General features: G+C 33.4%; 4 protein-coding genes across 6 annotated transcripts; all 4 read left to right on the top strand.

Moving 5' to 3' along the window:
* Positions 1 to 307: 307 nt before the first annotated feature.
* On the top strand, positions 308 to 1653 carry LOC133034685 (uncharacterized). The gene is made up of 4 exons (XM_061109996.1): positions 308 to 492; positions 589 to 715; positions 859 to 1244; positions 1452 to 1653. The coding sequence occupies exons 1-4, from the start codon at positions 320 to 322 to the stop codon at positions 1651 to 1653; spliced, it is 888 nt and encodes a 295-aa protein (XP_060965979.1). The 5' UTR covers positions 308 to 319.
* Positions 1654 to 9476: 7823 nt separating this feature from the next.
* LOC115707129 (zinc finger CCCH domain-containing protein 62) lies at positions 9477 to 12751 on the top strand. Its single transcript, XM_030634986.2, has 9 exons — positions 9477 to 9876; positions 9971 to 10089; positions 10225 to 10339; positions 10429 to 10490; positions 10631 to 10682; positions 10833 to 10944; positions 11207 to 11305; positions 11420 to 11547; positions 11659 to 12751. The coding sequence occupies exons 1-9, from the start codon at positions 9818 to 9820 to the stop codon at positions 12488 to 12490; spliced, it is 1578 nt and encodes a 525-aa protein (XP_030490846.2). The 5' UTR covers positions 9477 to 9817; the 3' UTR covers positions 12491 to 12751.
* Positions 12752 to 12885: 134 nt separating this feature from the next.
* On the top strand, positions 12886 to 17070 carry LOC115707132 (peroxisomal (S)-2-hydroxyacid oxidase GLO4). Of its 2 annotated transcripts, none has more exons than XM_030634990.2 (12): positions 12886 to 13186; positions 13538 to 13688; positions 13793 to 13917; positions 14000 to 14046; positions 14148 to 14225; positions 14348 to 14472; positions 14606 to 14672; positions 14842 to 14904; positions 15080 to 15149; positions 15529 to 15629; positions 15749 to 15853; positions 16619 to 17070. In XM_030634990.2, the coding sequence occupies exons 2-12, from the start codon at positions 13546 to 13548 to the stop codon at positions 16799 to 16801; spliced, it is 1107 nt and encodes a 368-aa protein (XP_030490850.2). In that variant the 5' UTR covers positions 12886 to 13186; positions 13538 to 13545; the 3' UTR covers positions 16802 to 17070. The 2 variants fall into 2 exon arrangements, with proteins under 2 accessions (XP_030490850.2, XP_030490848.2); XM_030634988.2 differs by having other exon boundaries at positions 12886 to 13269.
* A 1820-nt stretch (positions 17071 to 18890) lies between these two features.
* LOC115707133 (peroxisomal (S)-2-hydroxyacid oxidase GLO4) lies at positions 18891 to 21993 on the top strand. Of its 2 annotated transcripts, none has more exons than XM_061108385.1 (12): positions 18891 to 19081; positions 19511 to 19659; positions 19773 to 19897; positions 19990 to 20036; positions 20137 to 20214; positions 20298 to 20422; positions 20513 to 20570; positions 20749 to 20811; positions 20955 to 21024; positions 21141 to 21241; positions 21369 to 21473; positions 21589 to 21993. In XM_061108385.1, exons 2-12 carry the CDS (start codon positions 19517 to 19519, stop codon positions 21766 to 21768), a joined length of 1095 nt encoding a protein of 364 aa, XP_060964368.1. In that variant the 5' UTR covers positions 18891 to 19081; positions 19511 to 19516; the 3' UTR covers positions 21769 to 21993. The 2 variants fall into 2 exon arrangements, with proteins under 2 accessions (XP_060964368.1, XP_060964369.1); XM_061108386.1 differs by having other exon boundaries at positions 19001 to 19031.
* Positions 21994 to 23609: the final 1616 nt, after the last annotated feature.

The following is a 23609-nucleotide window of genomic DNA, read 5'->3' as shown; positions in this document are numbered from 1 at the left end:
ATGATCAAGTTGTGTTGGCTGGCTTGGAGGTCATTGCTAAAATCAATGTAAGTTTACTTTTAATTGTTTTCAAAAAAACTAGGTTTCTTTTTGGTTGCTCATTAGTTTCTAGTATGTTTTGCAACTGTTTTAATGCATTCTTTATTTTTTAGGTCCCCGCACCCAATCCAGATGTTGTTGGTGAAAAGTCAGATGCCCTTCATGCGATGAAGAACCGAGGATACCGTCTCGATACACCTCTGTTGGATAAGAGGAAGCGTGCTCCGCCTTGAAATCTCCATTTGTTGATTTCGGGTCTGGCGATGTCGGGAGCACTCCAATGGAGCTTATGTCCTCAGGTTCTCAATCAGCTGGGGATGATAGGGATTTCAAAATGGTGACTTATGTGAAGGGCCTTTATGCTCTTAATGATGCTTTTGCTGATCCCGTATCTACCGAGATTGAGGCAAAATTTGACTCTTGGATTGGTGAAGGATTGCTTAAACATCCTAGGTCACTGTTTTTATTAAATCTGTTTTTGTATTATTTTTTTTTTCAGTTTTATTCCTGTTTTAATGCTATTTTTTTGCTGTTTTTTTGTTGTTGTAGGCATTATAATTGTTATGAAGACGGCGCAAAGAAATTTACCCCGGGTTTTAGGCTAGGTGTTGATTATGTTGAGGATAAAACTTGGTTTTACCATTTGGCCACATGCGACATGTTTATGAACGACTCGGTAAAGTTTCCAATTTATATTGTACTTATGGTAGTTTGTTTTTAGTTGCTTTATAAATGTTTTTTAGTTTTGATACTACATTTCAGTTTTTTTACAGTTGTTAAACCTTTTCATTTGTGTTTCTGTGTTGTTTTTTTTCTCAGCATATGAACACCATATTCTATTACCTTCGGAAAAAAGGTAAGTATTCTTCCGCTGTGACGTTGAATTTCGCAACTACTGATTGTCTTTTTGATGATTCCATCCAAGCATTGTACCACAAATTTAACAAGGCCAAGTCAATGAAGACTAAGATGTCACACATTCACGCTGCCCACCCAATTGCGCATTACATCCGAGGTATGCGCATTCCCTGTTCCAAGCCTTGGTATGAAGCCGATCACGTGCTTTTCATCATCAATTTAAGAAGGGAAAGTCATTGGGTTTTTGGGCGTCTTGACGTGAACGAAGGGACGTTGTTTCTGTACAATTCTTTGAGAACCGCGAAGATGAATGCCGCAGCTAGGAATGCGATGAAGGCTTATTCCGTGTTCTTTGCCTTTGTTTTTCGATTTACTTGGGTTACGGAAGAATAGAGCACAAGCTCTGCCTCGGTTTCGACCCTACTGGCTCCATTCGGAATCGTGGAGCTTAGTGGTCTTGCGTCTCGACGAAGAAGTGAGTGTTTCTTTTAAGTTTCTTTTATGTTGTTTTTTAGTTTCTAAACTGTTTATTTTTTCTCTATGTTTTTTAACAGTGATTGTGGAGCATATGTTGCTGCCTTTGCTGAATTCTTTATACACGGAAAGGATGTCCCTGCAGACTTTGACATCGAAGTTTATCGAACCCGACTTGCTTCACTTTTCTACTCGTACGGACAAAGGAAAATTGACGAAAGTATTGACAGCGAGGATGAGAAGCAAACCAAGTCTTCTAAGGCATCTAAATTGAAGAAATAGGATCTTTTAATTTGGTGGCTCTATTCTGTTATTTGTTGAATCTATTTACTTGACAAGTTTTAGTGTTGTTGTTTCAATGTAGGTATTATATTTGATTTTATACTATGTAGCTGGTTTAAAACTTTTAGGATATTTGACATTCACTCCTTATAATATCTTTATTGTATAGGTTTGTATTTCCCAAAGTTGTTTGTTTTTTTTAATTGTTCAAGTTCTTATATACGGTCGCACAACTATAGAGAAACTATTAACCAACTAAATACAAACTATGTTTTCATTTTTCCTAAATAGTGCTATGAATGTATATTAATTCTTCGTATTCCATTAATCCTTTTCCCTTATTCAAGTGATGTTTTATCAATTATTGACTGACTGCCTTTAAAACTGTGAAGAAGAAGTCATTCCGCCACTTAATATTTTACAAAGGGTCGCAACTGTAACAAAACGATTTTGAAACTATTAAAAAACTGTTTCAAATTTCATAAAAATGAAATCCCATGTATTTAGAACATCACAGATCAACCTATTTGAATTTGCACACAAAATTAAACAATTCAAATATTTCATATGTATCTATTTTATTGCTTGATTGTTGCATGTCTTTCGATTGTGTCCGTGTTGTCCACATTTGCCGCACCTGTTATGTTTTTTTGTATCCCATTCAGATAAAAACCTTCGTTTCCTTGGTCTTCCAGATCTTATTTTTTGGTTTGGTGGCAGAACAATGATATCTTTTATGTTTTGTGGCACATCCCAAGTTGTGTGATTGTGTACCGGATATGTTGAGCCGATGTATGTTTCAAGTCATGTTCGTGTGGTGTAATAACCCGAACAGTAGTTGTAAACATTCAAGTTCATCTCTTTTATAACAGCAAGCGCATGAGCACACAGTAACTCATCAAGTTGGAATCTGTTGCAACTGCATGTTTTCTCCTTCAGGTTGATGACCCGTGATCTGGTTAGTTCAATGACTTCGAACATGGTCTCATTTATTGGTTTTACCTGCGTATTAAGTGTAAAACTATTAATATGTATAGCAACGAAAAACAAACTATAAAGAAACTATAATGCAACTAAAATATTAAACATGTCATTACATTTTCTGTCAATGATTCCACAAAGTTGTCGACTAATTTCTTTTCTGCTGTAGGTGTTAAAAATGTTGTTGTTTTATGTGCTTTTTTCCTGTTTGTGTATGTCCATTGTTGAACCAATGCTCTCAATGACTCCATCAGTGTTGTGATTGGTAGCTCTCTAGCTGCCAAGTTTGCTGCATTTAGAGATTCAGCAATGTTTGAAGTCATAGTTGAATACCTGTTGTTTTTGCAGTGGTATCTTGACCATTTGTGGTATCCAACTTGTTGTAAATATGGTCTTACACGGATGTCCAAGCTGTCCAACTCGCTCATATGGTATTCAAATTTCCTCTCTGTGTATGCTGTTGCCGGCGAAGAATGGTTTATCCGGCTTGCTTGCATTCTTCTTGAAGGTTGCTTTTAGGTTGCTTAACAGTGGTATACACAATAGCAATGTGTGATTTACGGAAATACTTGACAAGAGTTTGCCTTACTTATGCTCTCATGTCTATCTGAGATCAAGCACTGTTCCTTTCTAATCCCATATGTGTCTCTCACTTTTGTGAAAAACCATTGCCATGAGTTGTTGTTTTACGAGATCCACAACAGAAAAAGCTAGTGGAAAAATGTGCCCATTTGCATCCTGTGTACAAGCAGAGAGCAGTGTACCTCCATATGTTGATTTAAGGAAAGTTCCGTCAACAACTATTATAGGTTTGCATTTCTTCCATCCTTTTATTGATGCATCCAGTGCGACAAACAAGTACTTGAAGCTGTTGTCATCCTCTGTTTCCATGTGCACTATTGTTCCGGGATTAGTTTTTTGCAACATGTGCAAAAAACCGGGCAGCAACATGTATGATTCGTTGGCTTTTCCTCGTAATTCTTCTTGCGCGTGCTCTTTGCTTCTCCATGCTTTCATGTAGTTCATTCGACCCCATACTTGTGTTTCATTTCTCCTCCGATGTCTTGTGGCGTTTGAGTTGTTTTTATGTTGGTGAACCGTGGCTTGATGTAGTTTCCAATCAATTTCTTTGTAGCTTGTCTCTTGCGGCAAATCGATGTTTAGATCACAAGTGTGTATCACCTTTACGTCGTACTTTCGAATGATGAATGACTTTGTTGGCCCGTTTACGGATCTTGTTAGTGCCCACTTGCATTTTGGATCCAAACAACAAATCTTGTATGTTCTTGCACATGATTTTTTAACTACGAATTGGAAGTTGTTCCTAATTGCATAGAAACCAAGCACACTGCAGTGTTTCTTTGTCTTTGTATATTTGTGCTTCTTCTATTTACGGATGATGCGGATCTGTGATTAGTAGTTCGTCATAATCTGTGATTTCTGGTTCCTTTTTTCTGTTGTTTTCCAGTTGCTCAACCATTTCCTCTGCCACAAGTTTTGCATAGTCCATGAAGTCAAAACTTTCTTCCCCAAATTCCGGTACTCTTGCTTCAATTATATGTTGTTGATTTGTTGAGTCTTCTGTTGTTGCTGCATTGTATTCGATTGGTTGGAAGGCGCTTCTATGTGTAATTAATGAATTGTCATTTCCAAAGAATGTTGCATCGATGGTTGTTGTTGGGTTGTTGATGACATTCACACACATTGGTTATGTTGTGAAGTCGGGGTCTTTCGGTTTGAGTTGTATGTAGAAATGCAGGCTTTGATCATCCTTTATCCTCAATGGTTGGTATCCTTCCTTCACTTGATATTTCAGTTGCAAAACAGTGTTTTCTTGGTTGCATTCCAGGGCATCTTTGAGTTTCTGTTGCAAATCTTCATAGTTACAATTGGCAGAAATGTAGTGTCCACTGGCTTCATAATTTTCATAATTCATTCGATCATCGAATTTTCCATTGTAGAAGACTAGGAATAGAATGTCTTTCCTTTCCTGTGTTTTTGCAATGGTTATTAGTCCGAGGCAACGAATTTTAAAACTGGTTTTATTATGTTATGAAATAGAGTACAAACTTACTTCTATCTCTGTTCCTTTGTTCAAGCATTGTATTTCCTGTCCTGATTCCTGATTTTGCCATTTTTTTGGTTGTTAATAAACTACAAAGAAACGAGAATAAAACTATTAAGAAACTTCATTTAAATTTTGGGAAACTAACCATTTCTCAAACTGTTCTGTCCTCTATCTTTTCCACAATAAATTCCTGCAAAAAACGTAATGAAACTATTATTAAATGATTATGCAACTGTAAACCAACTGAAAAACCACAATTATATCCCCAAAATTACATAGTTCTTACTCATTGTCATTTTTCATCATGTTTATTCGAATCAGATCGATTTACAACTATTATAAAACTAATTTGCTACCATTAACATACATCTTACCTTGTATATATGCTAGCTCTTGGTACTTGTCATATAACACTTCTTCATGATTTCTAAACCATTTTCAAACGATAATGCAACTGTAAGCCAACGCAAAAAAAATTAAAAAAAAAGTTATTAGTATCCCTTGGTTCCTTAATCAGAATCAGTTCTTGTTTATTGGTTTTACCATATGAATTGCTTGTTGCACACCATTGAATCAACCAGAATGCAACTAAAAATGCTGTGTATCATTGTTGAAAAAAAAAATCAGTTCATACCTTTTTTTTGGATTTGAGGGGGAGCTCCAGATCTGTTCAATACAGATTTACATTGCTTCAATCTGAATTTTCGACGATCGTTTGAGTGATATTGCACTATAAAAACCGAAATCAAATGTTGAATTTCAGTTTCTCCACGGTTGTCCTGCTCTTTTTTTTTAAAAAATTTATGTTTAGATCATTGGATTTGATCGTTTCCTATTGAAATTCAACGGGATTTACAGCTGTTTTACGTTCGATCTGGTTTCATTATGGTTGCGTGGCCGACTGCATCGATGGAGCTTCATTCATCCTCTCCGTTTGTGACGTGCGGCTGAAGGTAAGGGCAAGTGGTATTTTTGTAATATTTTCCTTTTGGGCTGTACAAATGTTCATTGGGCCGGCCCACAGTATTGTTGTAATATTTTTCCCTTTTTAGAATATTCCTGTTTTTTACCCTATATATTTTTTTACAAAAATTAATATCGTATATATATTTATACTTGTATAAATAAACTTTTTTTATTTATTCTTTATTTAATAAAATATTAAATAAATCATTTCTAATTAAATGTGAAATAAATAATTATAAAATAATTTTTTATTTTTGAAAGAATAACAAAATGTTAATGAGTTTTGTTGTTCATAAAAAAAAAAAAATTAATATCTAGTAAAGGCTAATTGTGTAAGGGAAATTTGATTTTATATACTTAAAAAATTAAAAAAATTTATTATTAAACCAAAACTTTTCAAAATAAAAAAACAATGACATTTTTTTCAAAATTCCAAAAATACCCCCCTCACAATTCAAACCCATTCTCTCTCTTTCCCTCAAACTCTCTCTGCATCATCTCTCTCTATCTCGCATCCCACAACCGCCCACCCTCACCACCACCTCCGACGTCCGACCTCCGACCACCCGCACCAACACCCTCGACCCAGCCCCCCTCTCTCGGACCACCCAAACTTCGCACCCCTTCAGCCCCACTCTCTTTTCCTCTCTGAAATCGCAAAAAAAAAAAAAAAAAAAAAAAAAACCATGAGTCCGATGGTCGGACCATGGGGTCCGACCAATCGGACCCATGGTCCGACCGGTATTTTTTTTTTTTTTTTTTTTGCGATTTCAGAGAGGGAAAAGAGAGTGGGGTCCGATGGGTCCGATTGGTCGGACCCCATGGTCCGACCATCGGACTGGGGAATTTTTTTTTTTTTTTTTAATTTCGGACGGAGAGAGAGAGAGAGAGAGAGAGAGAGAGAGAGAGAGAGAGAGAGAGAGAGAGAGAGAGAGAGAGAGAGAGAGAGAGAGAGAGAGAGAGAGAGAGAGAGAGAGAGAGAGAGAGAGAGAGAGAGAGAGAGAGATGGGGTTGAGTTATGAGAGGGGTATTTCTGGGTTTTAAATAAAAGTGTCATATTTTTCTTAGTTTGAAATGTATTGGTTTAAAAATAAAATATTAAGGGTTTTTAAGTATAGAAAATCAAATTTCCCTTGTGTAATTCACATAGTAGAAGCCCACAGACATTCTCACTTTTATAGAAGTTATAGATATAATATTTCGAATATAATTTTATATATAAATATTATATTGATAAGTACTTGAGTAGATAGAAAAAAGAAAACTTTTCAAGTGGAAGAAAATATTTATTTTTCCACTATAACTATTCGGCTGACTAACAATTTTACTGTTATATTGGTGTTTAAATTACTACCAAAGAAAGGAGGATGGGTGTAGAGATATTGATGGAATACTAAATTGTATTAGAGCTTTAATGTTAAATGATGCTGTTATGGGTGTTTTCTTTGTATATAGGGAAGCGAATAGTGTCGTTCATGGTTTAGCCAATTATCCTTTGTTGAACAAAGCTAGTGCTATGTGGATTGGGGTTAATTTCCCTTGTGTAAGTCTTGCTATCAAGCGTGACATGCCTAATCCTTTGTAATTGTTTGTTTGGATTTCAAAAAAAAAAAAAATTACTACTAAAAAAACATATTAGTAATTAAATATTGTTAATAATTTAAAAAAGTTTTTTTACTTAATTTTTTTTCGTATAAAAAGAATTGTATAGAAAAAAAAAAATTGATTCAACAAAAATTTTCATATCAAATAATTATTATTTTTTTATTATTATTTTCCACATTTTTTTTCTTTACCACTTTCCTTCCCCACTAAAATCTAACTTCAAAATATACCACTGACAAAACTACATTTAATATAATATTGCGGTAATATGATAATAATATTATTTTCTTTTTAAAAAATCTCAAAATGATAAAAAGAAATTTCGTAAAAACATTAAAAAAAAAAAAAATAGATATTTTGTGTAATTTTTTTTGGGCTATTTCAAAAATATGAGAAAAATGATTAAGGTTATGATAAATATGGCATAAAAAGTAAATGCCACTAAATATGTGATTATCTAACAAATTAAACTAAAAATATGGTTTTTTTTAGAAAAAAAACCATATAAAACATTAAAAAAAAAAATGTGAGTTTAAAATTCATAAAAAGTAAAAACTTAATTAAATTACCATAAAAAATATTAAAATTCCCTTCATATTTATTTTTTTAAAAAAAATAAAACAAATAAAACTATAGTGATCGTCGAAGTTGTCACTCGTGCCGGAAAAGTCACCGGAGTTTACTGACGGCACCAAAAAAGTCGTCGAAGTAGTCGTCGGTGCCGGAAAAGTCGCCGGAGTTTCTGCCAACGCGGAAAAAGTAGCATTGTCCCTGGAAAAATCACCAAGAAACTGGTTTCTTGATGAAGAAACAGGTTACTTGGAAACCGATTTCTTGGTGATTTTTCTGGTAATTTTACCGGTGACAATGTCAAGTCCAACGACTATTCTGGAGTTTGATGTCGGTGCCGGAAAAGTCGCCGAAGTAGTTGCCGGTGTCGGAAAAATTGTCGGAGTCAAAAAAGTCGTCTGAATTGGTATTGTCGCAGCAAAATCACTAGAAAAATCACCAAGAAAGTAGCTTTTTCATCAAGAAACCAGTGTCTTCACCAAAAAAGTGGTTTCTTCACTAAGGAACTAATTTTGTTACACAACAATAATAAAGATTATGAAAATAAAATAAAAATGATATACACTAAAAATAATTGAAACTAATTTCATCAATCAACTAAATAGAGAAGAAAAATACCAAAAAAAAATTACCAAGAAATTGATTCCTTCATCAAGAAACTAGTTTCTTGATGAAGAAAATAACCAGTTTCTTGGTGATTTTTCTGGTAATTTTTTCGGCGACAATGCCAATTCCGACGAATTTCCTAGAGTTTACTGTCGGTACTGAAAAAGTCACCGGAGTAGCTATCGGTGTATTAGTCGTCAGAGTTGCTACCAACGCCAGAAAAGTCGTCAGAATTGCCATTGTCGTCCGAGAAATCACTGGAAAAATCACCAAAAAACTGGTTTCTTCATCAAGAAACCAAAAACCAGTTTCTTGGTAATTTTTTGCGACGACTATGCCAATTCAAAGGACTTTTCTGAAGTTTGCTGTCGGTGCCGGAAAAGTCGCCGGAGTAGCTGCTAGTGTCAGAAAAGTCGTCAGAATTGGCATTGTCAACGGAAAAATCACCAAGAAACCAGTTTCGGTTTCTTGGTGATTTTTTCAGTGATTTTTCCAGCGACAATGCCAATTCTGACGAAATTTTCCGGCGCCGGCAGCAACTCCGGCGACTTTTCCGGCATCAATAATAAATAAAACTTCCTAAACAAATAAAAACATTAAATATGGGATTTGAAAACCTAATTACATATATATGGCATATCAAATACCATAAAAAGACCTAAAAACAAAAAAATACAATATAAATTGGTCAAACTTAAATGTGCCATATTTATCATAAGAACTTTTATAATTTCATAGTAAGTGTAATTTCCTCATTTTTTGCTATTTTTTTACAAAAAATACTGCTAGGCGGTATTTTTTACTTTTTTACTATATTTTTTATAAGTTTCATACTGCAGTATACTGTGTTAAGTTTTTACTGTTATTCTATTGGTGTTTTTTAGTTGTTCTACTGTTATTTTGAGTTGTTCTGTTTTGTGTTCTACTGATGTTTTTTAAAAATACAGTATTTTTAAAAATATTTCCGTGTGACAGTATTTTTGTAAAAGTTAACCTAAATTCTAGTATTTTGTAAGTTTTTTTTTTTTTTTGTCCTCAAAGATGGGTTGTTTCTCAGTCAAGATGAAAATGTGTTAAGAGTTTGGGCTCATCACAAACATCCATGACATGATATCAACTGGGCCTGGCCCATATTACTTCGAGGCGTTTACTATTCCATATGGAGCTTTGAAGTTTGAACAGTGCACAACGGTCATTTTTTTTCTCTTTTCAAAAGCTGGCATCGGAAGTGAATTGAAAGTGAGAATTCCATATTATTGATAATCTGTTTAAATTGATTTTCCACCCGAAAATTTCTTTAGAACTGCATCACAATCCGACTCTGAAAACGGCTCCGATGATTCGGACGAGGACCCAAGTTACAGCATTATGGAAGAAACTCAAACAAAATTTTCCAAGCTTTCACTGAAGAAGAAAACAAAGGCTAGGTTTGTGTCTAAAATCTTTTCTTTTCTTTCTCGTCTTTTTTCATATTGGATTGAGACTTACTTTTGTTATTGTGTTTTCATGGGGAATCAATAGTATTTGTGATGATATTGATGTCCCTAACGAAGAGGACCCCAATGGGAGTTATATTAATCCTGAAGAACTTGATGAAAAAGATGCGAAGAGCTTAGAGGAAATCCAAAGAAAGATTGAAGGTTAGCCCAGAAAAGGGTTTCTCTTTTTTTCCTTCATGAACTAATTATATATATCATATAACTATTCATTTATGAAAGAATTGATCTTTATTAATTATAATGATCGAATAATTTTTATTCGTTCTGTTGTGGCAGCGGGGCAGCTAGAGAAGTTGAAAGTTGACCAATGTAAGATTTATCTAAGGAAAAATGGGTTGAGACTGACCGGGAACAAAAGCACACTCCTTCAGCGCATTAAAGAGCATCTTGAGTAATTTTATGACTTTTATCTATGTATAACTCTGAAGAAACGTTTGTTTTTACTTCCTTTTTCTTACATGCAAATGAAATGTTTTTCAGGATTGTGAATGGTGAAGGGGACAAGAAGTATCCTGTATCTAGTTTTGTAGTAAATTGTAAAGGTATGCATCTAGATAGGATGTGGGAATTGTGAAGTTTGGTACACCCACGCCTCTATATTTTGATTCCCAAAGTCATATTTGTTATATTGTAATATTTCTTTGCTTGTATTTTTTACCTTAATTGGCGAATTTTTGTGCAGGCGATGCATGTACTGGCGATGTAGTTTTGTTTGAACAAAATGTTTATGACATGTAAGCTTTAACAAATAGTAAATCTTTGTTTTCTCTGCTGTGAACTAGTTGATAAGAAATTGTGCTCTTCACTTACAAGTAAAACATTATTATTGCTGATTCAATAATACGTCCATTTAGCTTTCTTAGAGTTCTGAAACTCTTTTTCAGGTTCAATGTAGCATCACGGAGAGCCAGCGGTCCTCCTTGTGGCACAAGAATGGTTGCTGGTCGTATTGTGAAAGAGAGCTATGGTGCTGCAAAGCAACAACATACATTCACAGTGAGTTGAGGAGTAATATTTTAGTTGGATATATAAGAATAGTACACATAAATTCCTTATTTATTTCTTTTTTAGGTGGTGTGAAATTAGATGACATTGTAAGATAATAATGAGCATGGATGGAGTAGTAGTGATCCATGTAATGCAACTAGACGCATGCTGATTTTAGTACATAGATAAAATCATCAAGTTGACAATGATGTTGAACTTTGCATACTTTATCACAGATGTTAATATACAGTTTTTTGGTCAATCCCACCAGATTGAAGTACTATGGAGCAAAGGGGAGAAGCCACTTCCCCCACTTCATCCCCTCCTAATTAAGGGACGGAATCTTTACCGGTTGAAAACTTTGAGACAGGTCGGTTTTGCATGATCTTTCTTCCTCTGGTTTGAGCTTGTATAGCTTAAGTTGTATTCTTGTTTCTTGAAAACTCTGAGAGAGATTAAGTTGTACGTATTGTTGTGTGTTTAGAAATGGGAAAATGAAGAGACAAGGCAAAAGATTTTGATGGAGAAGCACTCAAGGGGATCTCTTGCTAGATCTGATAGAGAAACACGAATTCTTGAGAAGAATTATAGAAAAATGCAAAATGGAAATAGGTAAACAATATGAATGATATGGATAAATATTGTTTATTTTATCAAATATTTACTTGTTTATATACCCTTTGTTTCTTGTATTGTTACATGATCAATTCTTTTATGCTTCAGGATTTCAAAAAATGAGGCAGGTCTCCAGCCTTGTCAGCGTTACTCAAAGCCTGCAATTCCACGAGAGAATTTTGTTTCGTCTATCAGTTCAGAAAACAAAGAAAAGGAACCGATGAGGTTGTCCACTGATTCTGGGAAACCTGCGGCAGCTACTAAAGCTCGAGATGCAAGCTCAACTACTAATTTTAGTAAAGTTTCCTCAAATCCAAGCCTGTTTCTGAAAAATAGAAGACAAGACAATCATGTCTCTATCAACCAGCATGCCTCCAAGAATTTGGTAGGGAATATTAATCAAGCAAGAACACATTATGACATTCTTGATGTTCATCACATAAGTGATCGGCAACCTCCCACATATGCATGCTCAAGTGTGAATCAGACAAAGGAACCTCTGAACAGCGGTAATCACAGGCAGCCATTAACAAGCGTGGAAAACTATCATCCCCTGAGTCCATCAAGGAGACAAAACAGAACTGATAACTATCATCCCCTGAGTCCTTCAAGGAGACAAAATGGAAAGGATAACTATCATCCCATGAGTCCATCAAGGAGACAAAATGGAATTGAAAAGTATCATCCTATGAATCCATCAAGGAGACAAAATGTAACTGATAACTATTATTCCTATCTTCCCATGTGTCCATCAAGGAGGCAAAACGAAATGCCACAAAAGCTATGCCGGTATTATGCTCAAGGCAGGTGCTATTATGGAGATACCTGTAAATTCTCTCATGATATGAGGGAGGAATTTGGTCAAAGGAGGGAAGAGAGGTGGTCTTGTGAGCAGAGAGAGTTCCAGGGATGGTCCCATGACCCAAGGGGGAGAGTTTGAGAGACCGACATAGGACAATGTTTTGTTGTTTTGTATGGTCCCCTATCCAAAAACAAGTTTCTACTAAAGAAAAGATTTTGGTTTTTCCTTAATTTTAGAGTACGGGTATCCAAAAACAAGTTTTTACTATATGTAACGATTTTGGTTTTTCCTTAATTTTAAAGTATGGGATTCATATGTGAAGTCATATTCTTTTTTTTGCTAAACAAGTAAACTCTATTGACTTTGCAAACCTCCAAGTGGTCGATGGGTTCCTAAAAATAGTTTACATACAATGATGCTAGAAAGACAAAAGAGAGTATTTTTTCTATAATTTGTCAATCAGAAAAAGCAATTAATCTGACCCCTCTGATATTCAATTGATTGAAATTGGTCTTCTTCCACTGTATCGACTATCATCTTCAATCATTACTCAACTGTTGTCAAACGAAACCATGCATTATTCAAATTCAAATGACAAATTTAACCTTGACAGTCTAAACAAATCACGGCGACACCAACAAAACCAAATTATTGGCGTTTTTCCGGTCCCAAAAGTTTAAGCGAGAGTTTCAGTTTCATAGTATACTTTCTCTGACACAGAAAACAATAAAATATAAATATAAGCTGGTTTAAAGGAGATCCAAGTTTTCAAAACCTTCACTTCGGTAGTGATTTCTCTCGATTTATAGGCCAAGAGAAAACAGGTCATATAAGGTAAGTTCAAACTAGTTTTATTTATATATATCATTTCTCGAGTGTTATGCAAGATCTATTATGGCCCTCTTGCTCTCTAATGGGTAATCATCGTGTCATCGTTTTCCATTGATATGCGGCATAATTTTCTTTTCTTTGCAAATATAATCTTCTTTACATGTCTTTTGTATTTCTTAATTCATTGCTGCAATATTTTAAACTAGCTTCTTAATATTTAAGTAAGTTTAAATGGTTATCTGATTTAGTGATTGTATATAGGTTCCTTGTATGTATTTATATAAATAAATAGATGGATGGATCGAACCCAACATCATAGTTTACAATATTAGATGGTTCTGGTTTTGTTTGCAGGCAGAAAAATGGCACCTGAACCAGTCAACGTGAATGAGTTCAAGGAATTGGCTAGGCAAGCTCTTCCCAAAATGTACTTTGATTATTATGCTGGAGGAGCTGAGGATGAGAATACATTAAGAGAGAACATCGAGGCATATCAAAGAATCAGGTAATATCAGGCTTACTAGTGGTAGCAATTTTTTTCATTTTTTTTTTTAAACTCTCATGTTTTGATTTTGATTGGTTTGTATTGGTGGTGGTATGGATATCTAGGTTACGGCCTAGAGTTCTTGTAGATGTTAGCAGAATAGATATGTCAACAACTGTATTGGGTTACAAAATCTCAGCCCCTATAATGATTGCTCCAACTGCTTATCATCAGTTAGCTCACCCTGAAGGTGTAAATTCAATAGAAGAGAATTTCCTGTGAGGTATTTTGGTATCAAAGTTTGGACTTAACATGACCTTTTCTTACTGCAGGGGAGGTAGCTACAGCCAGAGCAGCGGCTTCATGTGACACCATCATGGTAATTAGCCCAACACATTTGAGGTTTTCTTATTTTGAGAATATAAATGAATCAGTATTTGGAAGGGGTTTGATTTTTCAGGTTTCTTCCTTTTTATTTAGGTTTTATCATACATGTCTAACTGCGCTGTGGAAGAGGTTGCTTCCAGCTGCAATGCTGTTCGGTTCTATCAGTTATACGTACTTAATACTTATCCCTCCTTAACCTTCTTTTATTACAGTTTGTCATCACTGTTCTTGTTATTTTTTTCATAGCAGAAATTGGCTTACACTGAAGTATATTGATCTCATCAACCATATAGGTTAATAAGAGACGGGATGTATCAGCACAGCTGGTGCAAAGGGCTGAAAGAAATGGATTTAAGGCTATTGTCTGGACAGTTGATGCTCCTAGACTTGGTCGGAGAGAGGCAGACATAAGGAACAAGTAAATAAATGCAATCAGTTTCCTTTTCGTATGTTGGACAAAAAACAAAATTCTATTGTCTTTCAACACAAAATATTATAGATGTTTAATTGTATGATCTTCATTGGAAACATGATTTGAATTATCTCTTCAGAATGGTTGCACCTCAGTTGAAGAATTTTGAAGGCCTTATGTCTGCTGAAGTTCACACTCTGCGTGGGGTAGTTCATTTGTTAAATATAGCTCTTAGTTGTATTAGTTCAACAAACTGAGAATTTAGTTTTTCCACAAAAAAGTAGACAATGATAATTTAAAAATCAACAAATCATTCTGTTTAATATAGCTCTTAGTTTTGTATGCAAGAAGCTAAGGGGAATTGTTTTTCTGCAGGATGATGGCTCAAAGCTTGAAGCTTTTGCTAGGAAAACCTTTGATGATTCCCTATGTTGGGAGGTACAAATCATTTAAGCTAAAAAAATTTGGATTAAATAGATTTGTTATCCCAACTTGAGGCTTATGGAGATACCTGTATTTTGTTCTTTTTGTTTGCATCTGCTGGTTTGTAATCACTTGTTATTCTCGAGTTCATTTGAGCTGATTTAGTAAAACTTATTTATAACATTTGCAGGACCTAAAATGGTTGAGATCCATCACAAACCTGCCCATTCTGATCAAGGGGGTGCTTACTCATGAAGATGGTAACTGAAGGGTCTTCTTTTCTTTTTGTGCTGTCTGTAGATTTTCGTAGTGTTATTCTATAGAATGACAAGAAACCAGGCAATTGAAATCCAAAGCCTCTTCTTTTCATTTTCTTCGTCTCACCTTTCTTAGACATCATTCTAAAATAATTGAAAGTCAAATATACCATAACGGATGACACTGTATTCTTCTTCATAAATTCAAAAGTCTCCATTCTTTGTTAACCAACCATTTAAATAGCCTCTTCAGATTCAGTAAATTCATCAAATGCTTCTTTTTGCTAGCTTGTGATTTATTCTTAAAAGTTGTACTACTTTTATACACGTATATTGAATTGATAAGATCTTAATATTTGAGATGTTATGCCCCCAATTTCAGCAAGAAAAGCAGTTGAAGCAGGAGTTCATGGCATTGTCGTCTCTAATCATGGAGCCCGCCAGCTTGATCATACTCCTGCCACTATCTCTGTCTTAGAAGAGGTGACTATGCTTATCATCATGTATCTAACTTCTTGTTTAGCTTTTAGGATTGCTGTCTTTCTGTTAAAATACAAATGATTCTCCTGATGATCAATGAATTTTTGAAATCCTTACATTAGGTTGTTCAAGCTGTTGGAGGGAAAGTTCCTGTTATTGTTGACGGAGGAATTCGGCGAGGAACAGATGTCTTTAAGGCATTAGCCCTTGGTGCACAAGCTGTACTTGTAAGTTCTTTTCTTCAAATTAATCCAGCTTTTTATGTATCATTTCAGCACTAAAGATAATGAGCATAATAAATACTAAAAATTAACGTGTTAAATTCATAGGTTGATAAGTGCAGGGAAAAATGATAAACTTCACCTGCAGTGAAATAATAAAGAAAGCTTAAAAAAAATTCGGTTTGATAAAACTACTAAATTCACAAAAAGAGATATATTTCACTTATAACTCAAAATTATACACTCACTATCTCAATTTCTCCACCCAAATCTTAATACACAATTTGCTTCTTTTTCACTCTCACCACACTGCAAACTCACACATTTTTTTTTAACAACTCACTTTTCTTCTCACACACACCACTCTCTCACACACAAAAATATATTTATAAAGTTACAAAATTTGAACACCAAAATACTCTAAAACTTGGCTACCAAGACACTCCAAACTTAGCCACTATAACTCATTTTCTCACAATTTATAATTACTTAAAAAGAAATAGTAATTTTACAAATATAATTAAATAAATAAATTAAGTCAAACTCCATCAATAAATTTACCCAAATTAAATATAATCATTTTATAAATAAGTTAGGTGGCTAGTGTTAGTTTAACCTGTTTTTAAGCAAGTCAGGTTTGGACTTGACCTGACACGACTCGACATGACCTATAAACACAAATTGTCACCGCTTTCGAGAAAAATTAGCATGTCATTGCTTTTTAAATTGTTTTAGCCTTTCTTAATTAACTGTTGTTAATGAAAATTACAGATTGGGAGGCCAGTTATCTATGGCCTGGCAGCAATGGGGCAACGTGGAGTGAAAAGTGTGGTTAAAATGCTGAAGAATGAGCTTGAGCTAACTATGGCCCTGTCTGGCTGTCCTACACTAGAACATATTACAAGGAGTCATGTGATGACGGAGCGTGACAGTAGTCTCCATTCAAAGCTTTAATTTCATTTTAGAAGAAGAATTAGTTATGGTAAATGGAACTTAAGAATCTCAGGATTTGTTTGAGTTGCAGACCCAGATTGGTTTGGCCTATCATCTGAGACTGATCATCTCAAATTACTAGAGCCAACTTCTGAGTTATCCAGTTAAGCTAGGTCTAGGCTCCACGCTGGGTTGGTTTGGGAGATGATAATCTTGCCATTATTCTAGAACTAAATTATACATGCTATCACTTTCTTAATGCTTATAATGATTTATGAATTGATTTAGCATGTGCTTAGATATCTAATAAATTTGTAAATATCATTTTGGACATAAAAGTTTTGATTGGTTCCTTATGATAAATTACATTTTTATTTTTTAAAATAGTATAAAAGAAATTATCAAAAATTAAATTTAGAGTAATATACACATTCTTCACCTTATTAGTGACACATGAGACAATTAATTCAATTTTATTTATTTTTTTGAATAACTTTAATCAAACATTTGGCTCTGATTACATGAATAAACATGTGGCTCGGAGAAAATGAACCATATAAAGGTACTCTTTTTATGTTCAAAAAAAAAAAAAGGTACTTTTTTTTTTAACAGAACCATAAAGGTTCCTTATATAGAACATAATACAAAGAAATTTGTTTGTTTTTTTCCTCTTTTATGGGACCCAACGTAACGTCACTGTCAGTGCTTCTTTTTTTTTTTCTTTTTTGCTAAAAACTGTCAGTGCTTCTTTATTTGGTTGTCTTTTTCTTTTGATAAAGTGAAACTGGTGAAGCTCACTTTCACAATTAACATTTTTTTTTATAGATTAAATCAAACATAGAATTTACTCCATTATTAAAATTAATATTATTATAATAAATTATGTAAATAAATAAATAATTATCCAAAAATGTTTTACTAGCAAGTAACTGTGATTCTACTGTATCGATAGATAAGAGAGTAGTGATAGCACTATGATTTTTTCTCCGGATTATATGAGTTTGTATAGCAGCTTAACAAGGAAAATAATAGGAATAGTTTGGATTGATTGTTAGAAAGTGTAATGCCATAATAAAATATATAAAATCTACCAAAAATAGGATTGAAATATAATTTTATTAACCACGGTCTATAATTGTCTAAATAAGTCTAAAATCCATATATTATTAAAGGAAATTTTATTTACACTTCATAAAATAATAAATACACTTTATTATTAAAAAAAAATATGAACTCATAATAATTTTTAAAAATTACTCTTAATATTTTTTTTTAATTTTTTTCTCATATTATTTTATATTAATTTTAATACTTATTTTTATTTTATTTTCATAATTTTTTTAATTGGTGTAATATTTTTTTATTTTTTTCTAAGAAAATTTAATATAATTTTTTATTTTAATTTTTTTGTCATAATATTTAAAATATAATTTATTTTTATTTAATAAGTATATTTTTAGAGAATATGAATTGAAAGAAAAAAATTAAAAAAACTTAGTACAATTAAAGATATAAATTTTACATAAAATAAAAATTATTAAAATGAGTTGTCTTTAGAAATTTTTAGGATGTAAATAAAATTTTTCTATTATTAAACCTTTTGAATAACAATCATGAAGGCTCAAAAGAGATCTCCCACGGTCTCTGAGAAGAAAATTTTGAACTGTAAACTATCTTATAGAATTATCAGTTTAAATGCATCAATCAATAAAATAATAGTATCAAGTGGTATATAGAACTTCAAAATTAAAGTCTCTTTACCAGGTGTTATGTCTGTGGCTTCAAAATTATTCCCGTTTGGCATATGCTTGCTTTGATCGAGATTTTTGGAGATGATTCCATACTACAATTTAGTAGAACTTTTAGGACATTTTTGGGAAATGCATCCGAACAACTCTAATAATAAATTAATTTTGAAATGAAAACTTATGCATTCTTATAATTCTACCACTAATAAAGGCTTTATACTTGTTAACTTTTATTAAACTATGATCTTGATCAGAAAAAAATTTGCTGTCGGTATTTTTTATTGTAATATAATACAACCCTTGTCTTATTATTATTATTCCAGTTTTCTATATTCATTTTCAAGTTAACAATGTTTTGGCTTTAAAACCAAACAAAAGCCACGTGTACTAGTACCAGAGCCGTCAGCACTGGTTTTCCAATTGTTAGAGATTCGTTTTCTTTCATAGGTGTATTCATCCCATTGATCAAAATCCACTGAAGAAAAAGCTCCAATCTATATTTGGCTTGTCTAACTTAATTTCTGATTAAATATTTCAAACTTTTTTTTTTTGGGTATGATCTGATATCCAGAACATGTTCTCTTCTAGTTGTTCTAAGTCATTTTGATGTGTTATAGTGCTTTTACTGAAGAAATATACGAGCAAAACACTCAAATTAATACTAGTTTGGATTGATACTAATAAGTTGTAGTTGATCATGATCTTGCTGAAAAATCTTGGAAGATGACTCGAAATCGTTTCCAGGAATCGATGAAATCTTCTGTTTTCATTTGTTATAGCAATAGAGAACTTTTTTTGTTTGTACACAAAGATATGTTGGTGTTAAAGCTCATTCATTCAAAAAGTAAATTTGAAATAAAAATAACACAGCTTTTGTAAAGTGCCTTGAAACTATATTGGTTTTCCATATAAGACTAGTGTTGTTAGTCTCATTTACCTTTATCATACAAGTAACAATTCCAATACATATCTGTGTTATTAGGCTAAAATGGCATCTGAACCAGTAAATGTGAATGAGTTCCAAGAACTGGCAAGGAAAGTCCTTCCGAAAATGTACTTTGATTTCTATAATGGAGGAGCAGAGGACGAGTATACACTTAAACAGAATATGGAGGCTTTTCAAAGAATCAGGTAAGATTTACTCGAAGGCCTTGCTATATTCTTGATTATTATAACAATAAGTGTTGTGCTATGTTGTGTATGTTTCTCTAATGAACTAATATAGTTTTTGCATGGCTTTCTAGGCTATGGCCAAGAGTTCTTGTAGATGTTAGCAGAATAGACATGTCCACAACTTTGTTGGGTTACAAAATCGCAGCACCTATATTGATTGCTCCCACTGCTATGCACCAGTTAGCTCACCCAGAAGGTCTAAATCTACTCTCATCACATATTTGATCAACCAAACTCTTAGCTTTTTACATACATAATGAGTAAAATCCTTTTGTACTAAACATACAGGAGAGAAAGCCACAGCTAGAGCCGCGGCTTCATGCAACACAATCATGGTATGTAGAAGTTAACAGATAATGATGAGTTCATCATGTTTAGTTTCTGAAATTTGTGGAAACTTTCAACACTTGATTTGTTTTGTTGTTCTCATTTTAGGTTGTGTCTTTTTCATCAAACTGCACCATAGAGGAGGTTGCTTCAAGCTGCAATGCTGTTCGGTTCTTTCAGTTATATGTACTCAACTCAATCACCCTCCTAAACCTCTCCTTGTTTTATCAGTTTGTTGCTGTTGTTGTCACATAAATTAATCTTAATAGGTTTATAAGCAACGAGAAGTATCGGCTGAGCTGGTGAAGAGAGCTGAAAGAAATGGATTCAAGGCTATTGTGTTAACAGCTGATACTCCTAAACTTGGTCGAAGAGAGGCAGACATAAAGAACAAGTAAATATGAGATTTGCTCTTTGTTTAAATATGTTTTGATGAATAAACTATTTATTATTTAAACTTGATTCTTTCTGACTTCCTTTACAGAATGATAGCACCTAAATTAAGGAATCTCGAAGGCCTTATGGTTACTGAAGTTGACTCTGTGAGTCGAATTTATGCTTTGTTTTCAGATTTTTGCTCATTATTTTGTGGGGTTAGACCGAAACAAATCATTTTTCTAATATGAAAACAGGACAAGTAATTTCATAAAGTAATATGTTTTGTGTTACTACTACTCATAATAAATTTTCTGTAAATTACTTTTTTTTATACTTGTACAGAATGATGGTTCAAACCTGGAAGCTTATGCCAGTAAAACAATGGATACTTCTCTTTGTTGGAAGGTATCAGCTAACTAACTTTTACTCCTATGTTCTGTGACTAATTACCCTTATTACAAAAAAAGAAATACATGATACATTCAAAGTTCCTATGCTTTGTACCTTTATTTTTTCAATCAGCTGAAAATACGTGATAATATTAGCAGGACATTGAGTGGTTAAGATCAATCACGAGCTTGCCAATTCTGGTGAAAGGAGTACTTACTCATGAAGATGGTAACACCACAACTTCATCTCTTAAGTAATTTATTTAGTCATATTCACTAACTAGAAGTTACCAGTCAGTTTTACCAAGTGCAAAGATGTGATGATTCCACCATTTCATTTTCCAGCAAGAATGGCTGTCGAGGCCGGTCTTGATGGGATTATTGTCTCTAATCACGGAGGCCGGCAGCTAGATTATGCTCCTCCCACTATTTCTGTTCTAGAAGAGGTGAGTAAAACTACACATTTGCTTTTTACCAAAGTTACTAAAGCAAAAACACTTGAGTTAAGCAGCTATCCCTTGCCATAATGAAGAGTCAAATTAGCTAAGTTAATGTTATTAACCATGGCTGAAGGTCATCCATGGTGTTGGAGGGAAAATACCTGTTCTTCTTGATGGTGGAGTGCGCCGAGGAACAGATGTGTTCAAGGCATTAGCCCTTGGTGCACAAGCTGTACTTGTAAGTTCAATCCTCATTTGACAAAAATATGGCTTTCTAAATTAGCTCATAACTTTTGAAAAGTGATAAAATGGTTGACCAAATCTTGACTTTGGTATTTGAAAATATGCAACAGGTTGGAAGGCCAGTTATCTATGGGCTAGCCGCAAAGGGGGAAAATGGGGTTAGAACTGTGATTGAAATGCTGAAGAATGAGCTTGAACTCACTATGACCCTTTCCGGGTGTCCTACTCTAAAAGATATCCATAGAAGCCATGTGATGAGTCCTCAAGAGAGTCTTCACTCAAAGCTTTAGTTTGCTTTTTTGAAGCTCCTACTACTTATCATATTACACACAACTATAATGGATAGAATAATAAATAAGGGAATTTCTCCTTTCTGGTTTGGGTGAGAATTGAATGTAATGATTATATACTTGTATAGAATGGAATTGTTAGGATTTACACCATTCAGGGTCACACTATATTTGCAAAAATATTTTAGCCTTCAGACTTTATTTACGGGTCATTAATTTGCAAAATACATGGATCTTTTAACGCATGAAAATGCACTAAATTCGGGTTAAGATGACTATTTTTACTATTTGACAAAACACAAAATATTAAGGGAAATTTACACCCATTACTGCCTTTATTATTTGTTTTTTCATTTGTACTGTCGCACGATCATTTTAACTTTTATATTATTTTTTATTTTTAAATATTTTTGGCAGTATACTGTCTTTGGTAAGTTTTATTAATAATAGTTTTATGGCTTTACAAGTATCATGCTGGGGTTATTCCACGTTTTTTTTCTAGTGTCATTCATTTTTCCAAAATATTTTATAATAATAATAATAAAATAGGACATAATGAGTAGTTATGTTTCCCCACATTAAAATTTAAATTTTTTTGTTTTATTAGAGTGATTGATTTGGCAGGACATTGAGTGGTTAAGATCAATCACGAGCTTGCCAATTCTGGTGAAAGGAGTACTTACTCATGAAGATGGTAACACCACAACTTTATTTATTTATTTATTTATTTAATTTTAATTTTCTTTTTCATAACTAGAAGTTTCCAGTCAGCTTTTAAAAAAAGATGTGATGATTCTCTCTCATTTAAGCCATTTTCCAGTCAAGAATGGCTGTCGAGGCAAGCTTTGTCGCCATGAGAGAAGGTTGGAATGGTGCTCAAAGGTCCAACAAAAACAAGGCCCATTTCTCTTCATTGATTAGACTCTTCATCACTCTTTCTCTAGAAGTATGGATGAGTAAAACTACACATCTTGGAGTCTCTTTATGGCAAAGTTACTAAAGCAAAACCACGAGTTAAGCAGCTATCCTCTTCTCCACCTCCCAAACATTTCTTCACGTAGTTCCCTACTTCATGAACAAGAGCGCATCCTCTTCTCAACCTTTTTTCCATCTGTATATAAGGGGTTCAAAAGTCTCCCAAATCTGATAAGGTTTTTTTCTATTGTTCTTGTGTTGTTTTAAGAGTTTTTTCAAGTTGATTATATTTCCTATTTTTTTTTTCTTGCATGTTTTTTTTTTTTTTGTTAGTCTTTTTAATGTTTTTTTATGCTTGTTGTTTATGTTCTTTAAAATTTTTTTTGTGTTGTTTTGGTAGTATTTTCTTATGTTTTTTTATAGGATGGGAATCCAAGTACATCCGATCGAAATACTGTCATTCCAAATCTTATGTTTTTTTATAGGATTGTCACATTGTCTTGAAATAATTATGTTTTTTTTCCCATTGTCCATTGCTCTTTATGAAAACTGGTATAAATTCCATGTTCTGTCATTTTTTACAATATTTCATTTATGTGGCCTTTTTTTGAAGCTCCTACTACTTAGTCATATTACACTACAACTATAATGGATAGAATAATAATTTAGTAATTTTCTCTCTTTGCTGGTTTGGGTGAGAATTGAATGTAATGATTATATACTTGTATAGAATTTTGGTGTTAGGATTTACACCATTCAGGGTCACACTATAAAAGTAAATATTTTAAGTTCAGACTTTATGAAAGAAAAAGAAAAAAAGGCTTTAACGCATGAAAATGCAAATTATTGCCGTGTGTCAGTATTATTGTAAAATTTAGGGAAAAAACAGTATTTTTATAAATTTCCCAATATAAATGTATAAATTT

The sequence above is a fragment of the Cannabis sativa genome, chromosome 1 (genome assembly GCF_029168945.1).
Source record: "Cannabis sativa cultivar Pink pepper isolate KNU-18-1 chromosome 1, ASM2916894v1, whole genome shotgun sequence".
Classification (NCBI taxonomy): Eukaryota; Viridiplantae; Streptophyta; class Magnoliopsida; order Rosales; family Cannabaceae; genus Cannabis; species Cannabis sativa.
This window is presented reverse-complemented; position numbering and strand designations above follow the sequence as displayed.

What these genes read in the sequence shown, in the direction of transcription:
- LOC133034685 (XM_061109996.1), top strand. Translation starts at nt 320, where the DNA reads ATGGAGCTTATGTCCTCAGGTTCTCAATCAGCTGGGGATGATAGGGAT. An exon ending in GGATTGCTTAAACATCCTAG is followed by an intron (nt 493 to 588) that starts GTCACTGTTTTT and finishes TTGTTGTTGTAG; the next exon opens with GCATTATAATTGTTATGAAG. An exon ending in ACATGTTTATGAACGACTCG is followed by an intron (nt 716 to 858) that starts GTAAAGTTTCCA and finishes TTTTTTTCTCAG; the next exon opens with CATATGAACACCATATTCTA.
- LOC115707129 (XM_030634986.2), top strand. Translation starts at nt 9,818, where the DNA reads ATGGAAGAAACTCAAACAAAATTTTCCAAGCTTTCACTGAAGAAGAAA. An exon ending in GAACAAAATGTTTATGACAT is followed by an intron (nt 10,683 to 10,832) that starts GTAAGCTTTAAC and finishes ACTCTTTTTCAG; the next exon opens with GTTCAATGTAGCATCACGGA. An exon ending in AGCAACAACATACATTCACA is followed by an intron (nt 10,945 to 11,206) that starts GTGAGTTGAGGA and finishes CAATCCCACCAG; the next exon opens with ATTGAAGTACTATGGAGCAA.
- LOC115707132 (XM_030634988.2), top strand. Translation starts at nt 13,233, where the DNA reads ATGCAAGATCTATTATGGCCCTCTTGCTCTCTAATGG. An exon ending in GAGGCAGACATAAGGAACAA is followed by an intron (nt 14,473 to 14,605) that starts GTAAATAAATGC and finishes TTATCTCTTCAG; the next exon opens with AATGGTTGCACCTCAGTTGA. An exon ending in AAGTTCACACTCTGCGTGGG is followed by an intron (nt 14,673 to 14,841) that starts GTAGTTCATTTG and finishes GTTTTTCTGCAG; the next exon opens with GATGATGGCTCAAAGCTTGA.
- LOC115707133 (XM_061108385.1), top strand. Translation starts at nt 19,517, where the DNA reads ATGGCATCTGAACCAGTAAATGTGAATGAGTTCCAAGAACTGGCAAGG. An exon ending in GAGGCTTTTCAAAGAATCAG is followed by an intron (nt 19,660 to 19,772) that starts GTAAGATTTACT and finishes ATGGCTTTCTAG; the next exon opens with GCTATGGCCAAGAGTTCTTG. An exon ending in CTTCATGCAACACAATCATG is followed by an intron (nt 20,037 to 20,136) that starts GTATGTAGAAGT and finishes TTCTCATTTTAG; the next exon opens with GTTGTGTCTTTTTCATCAAA.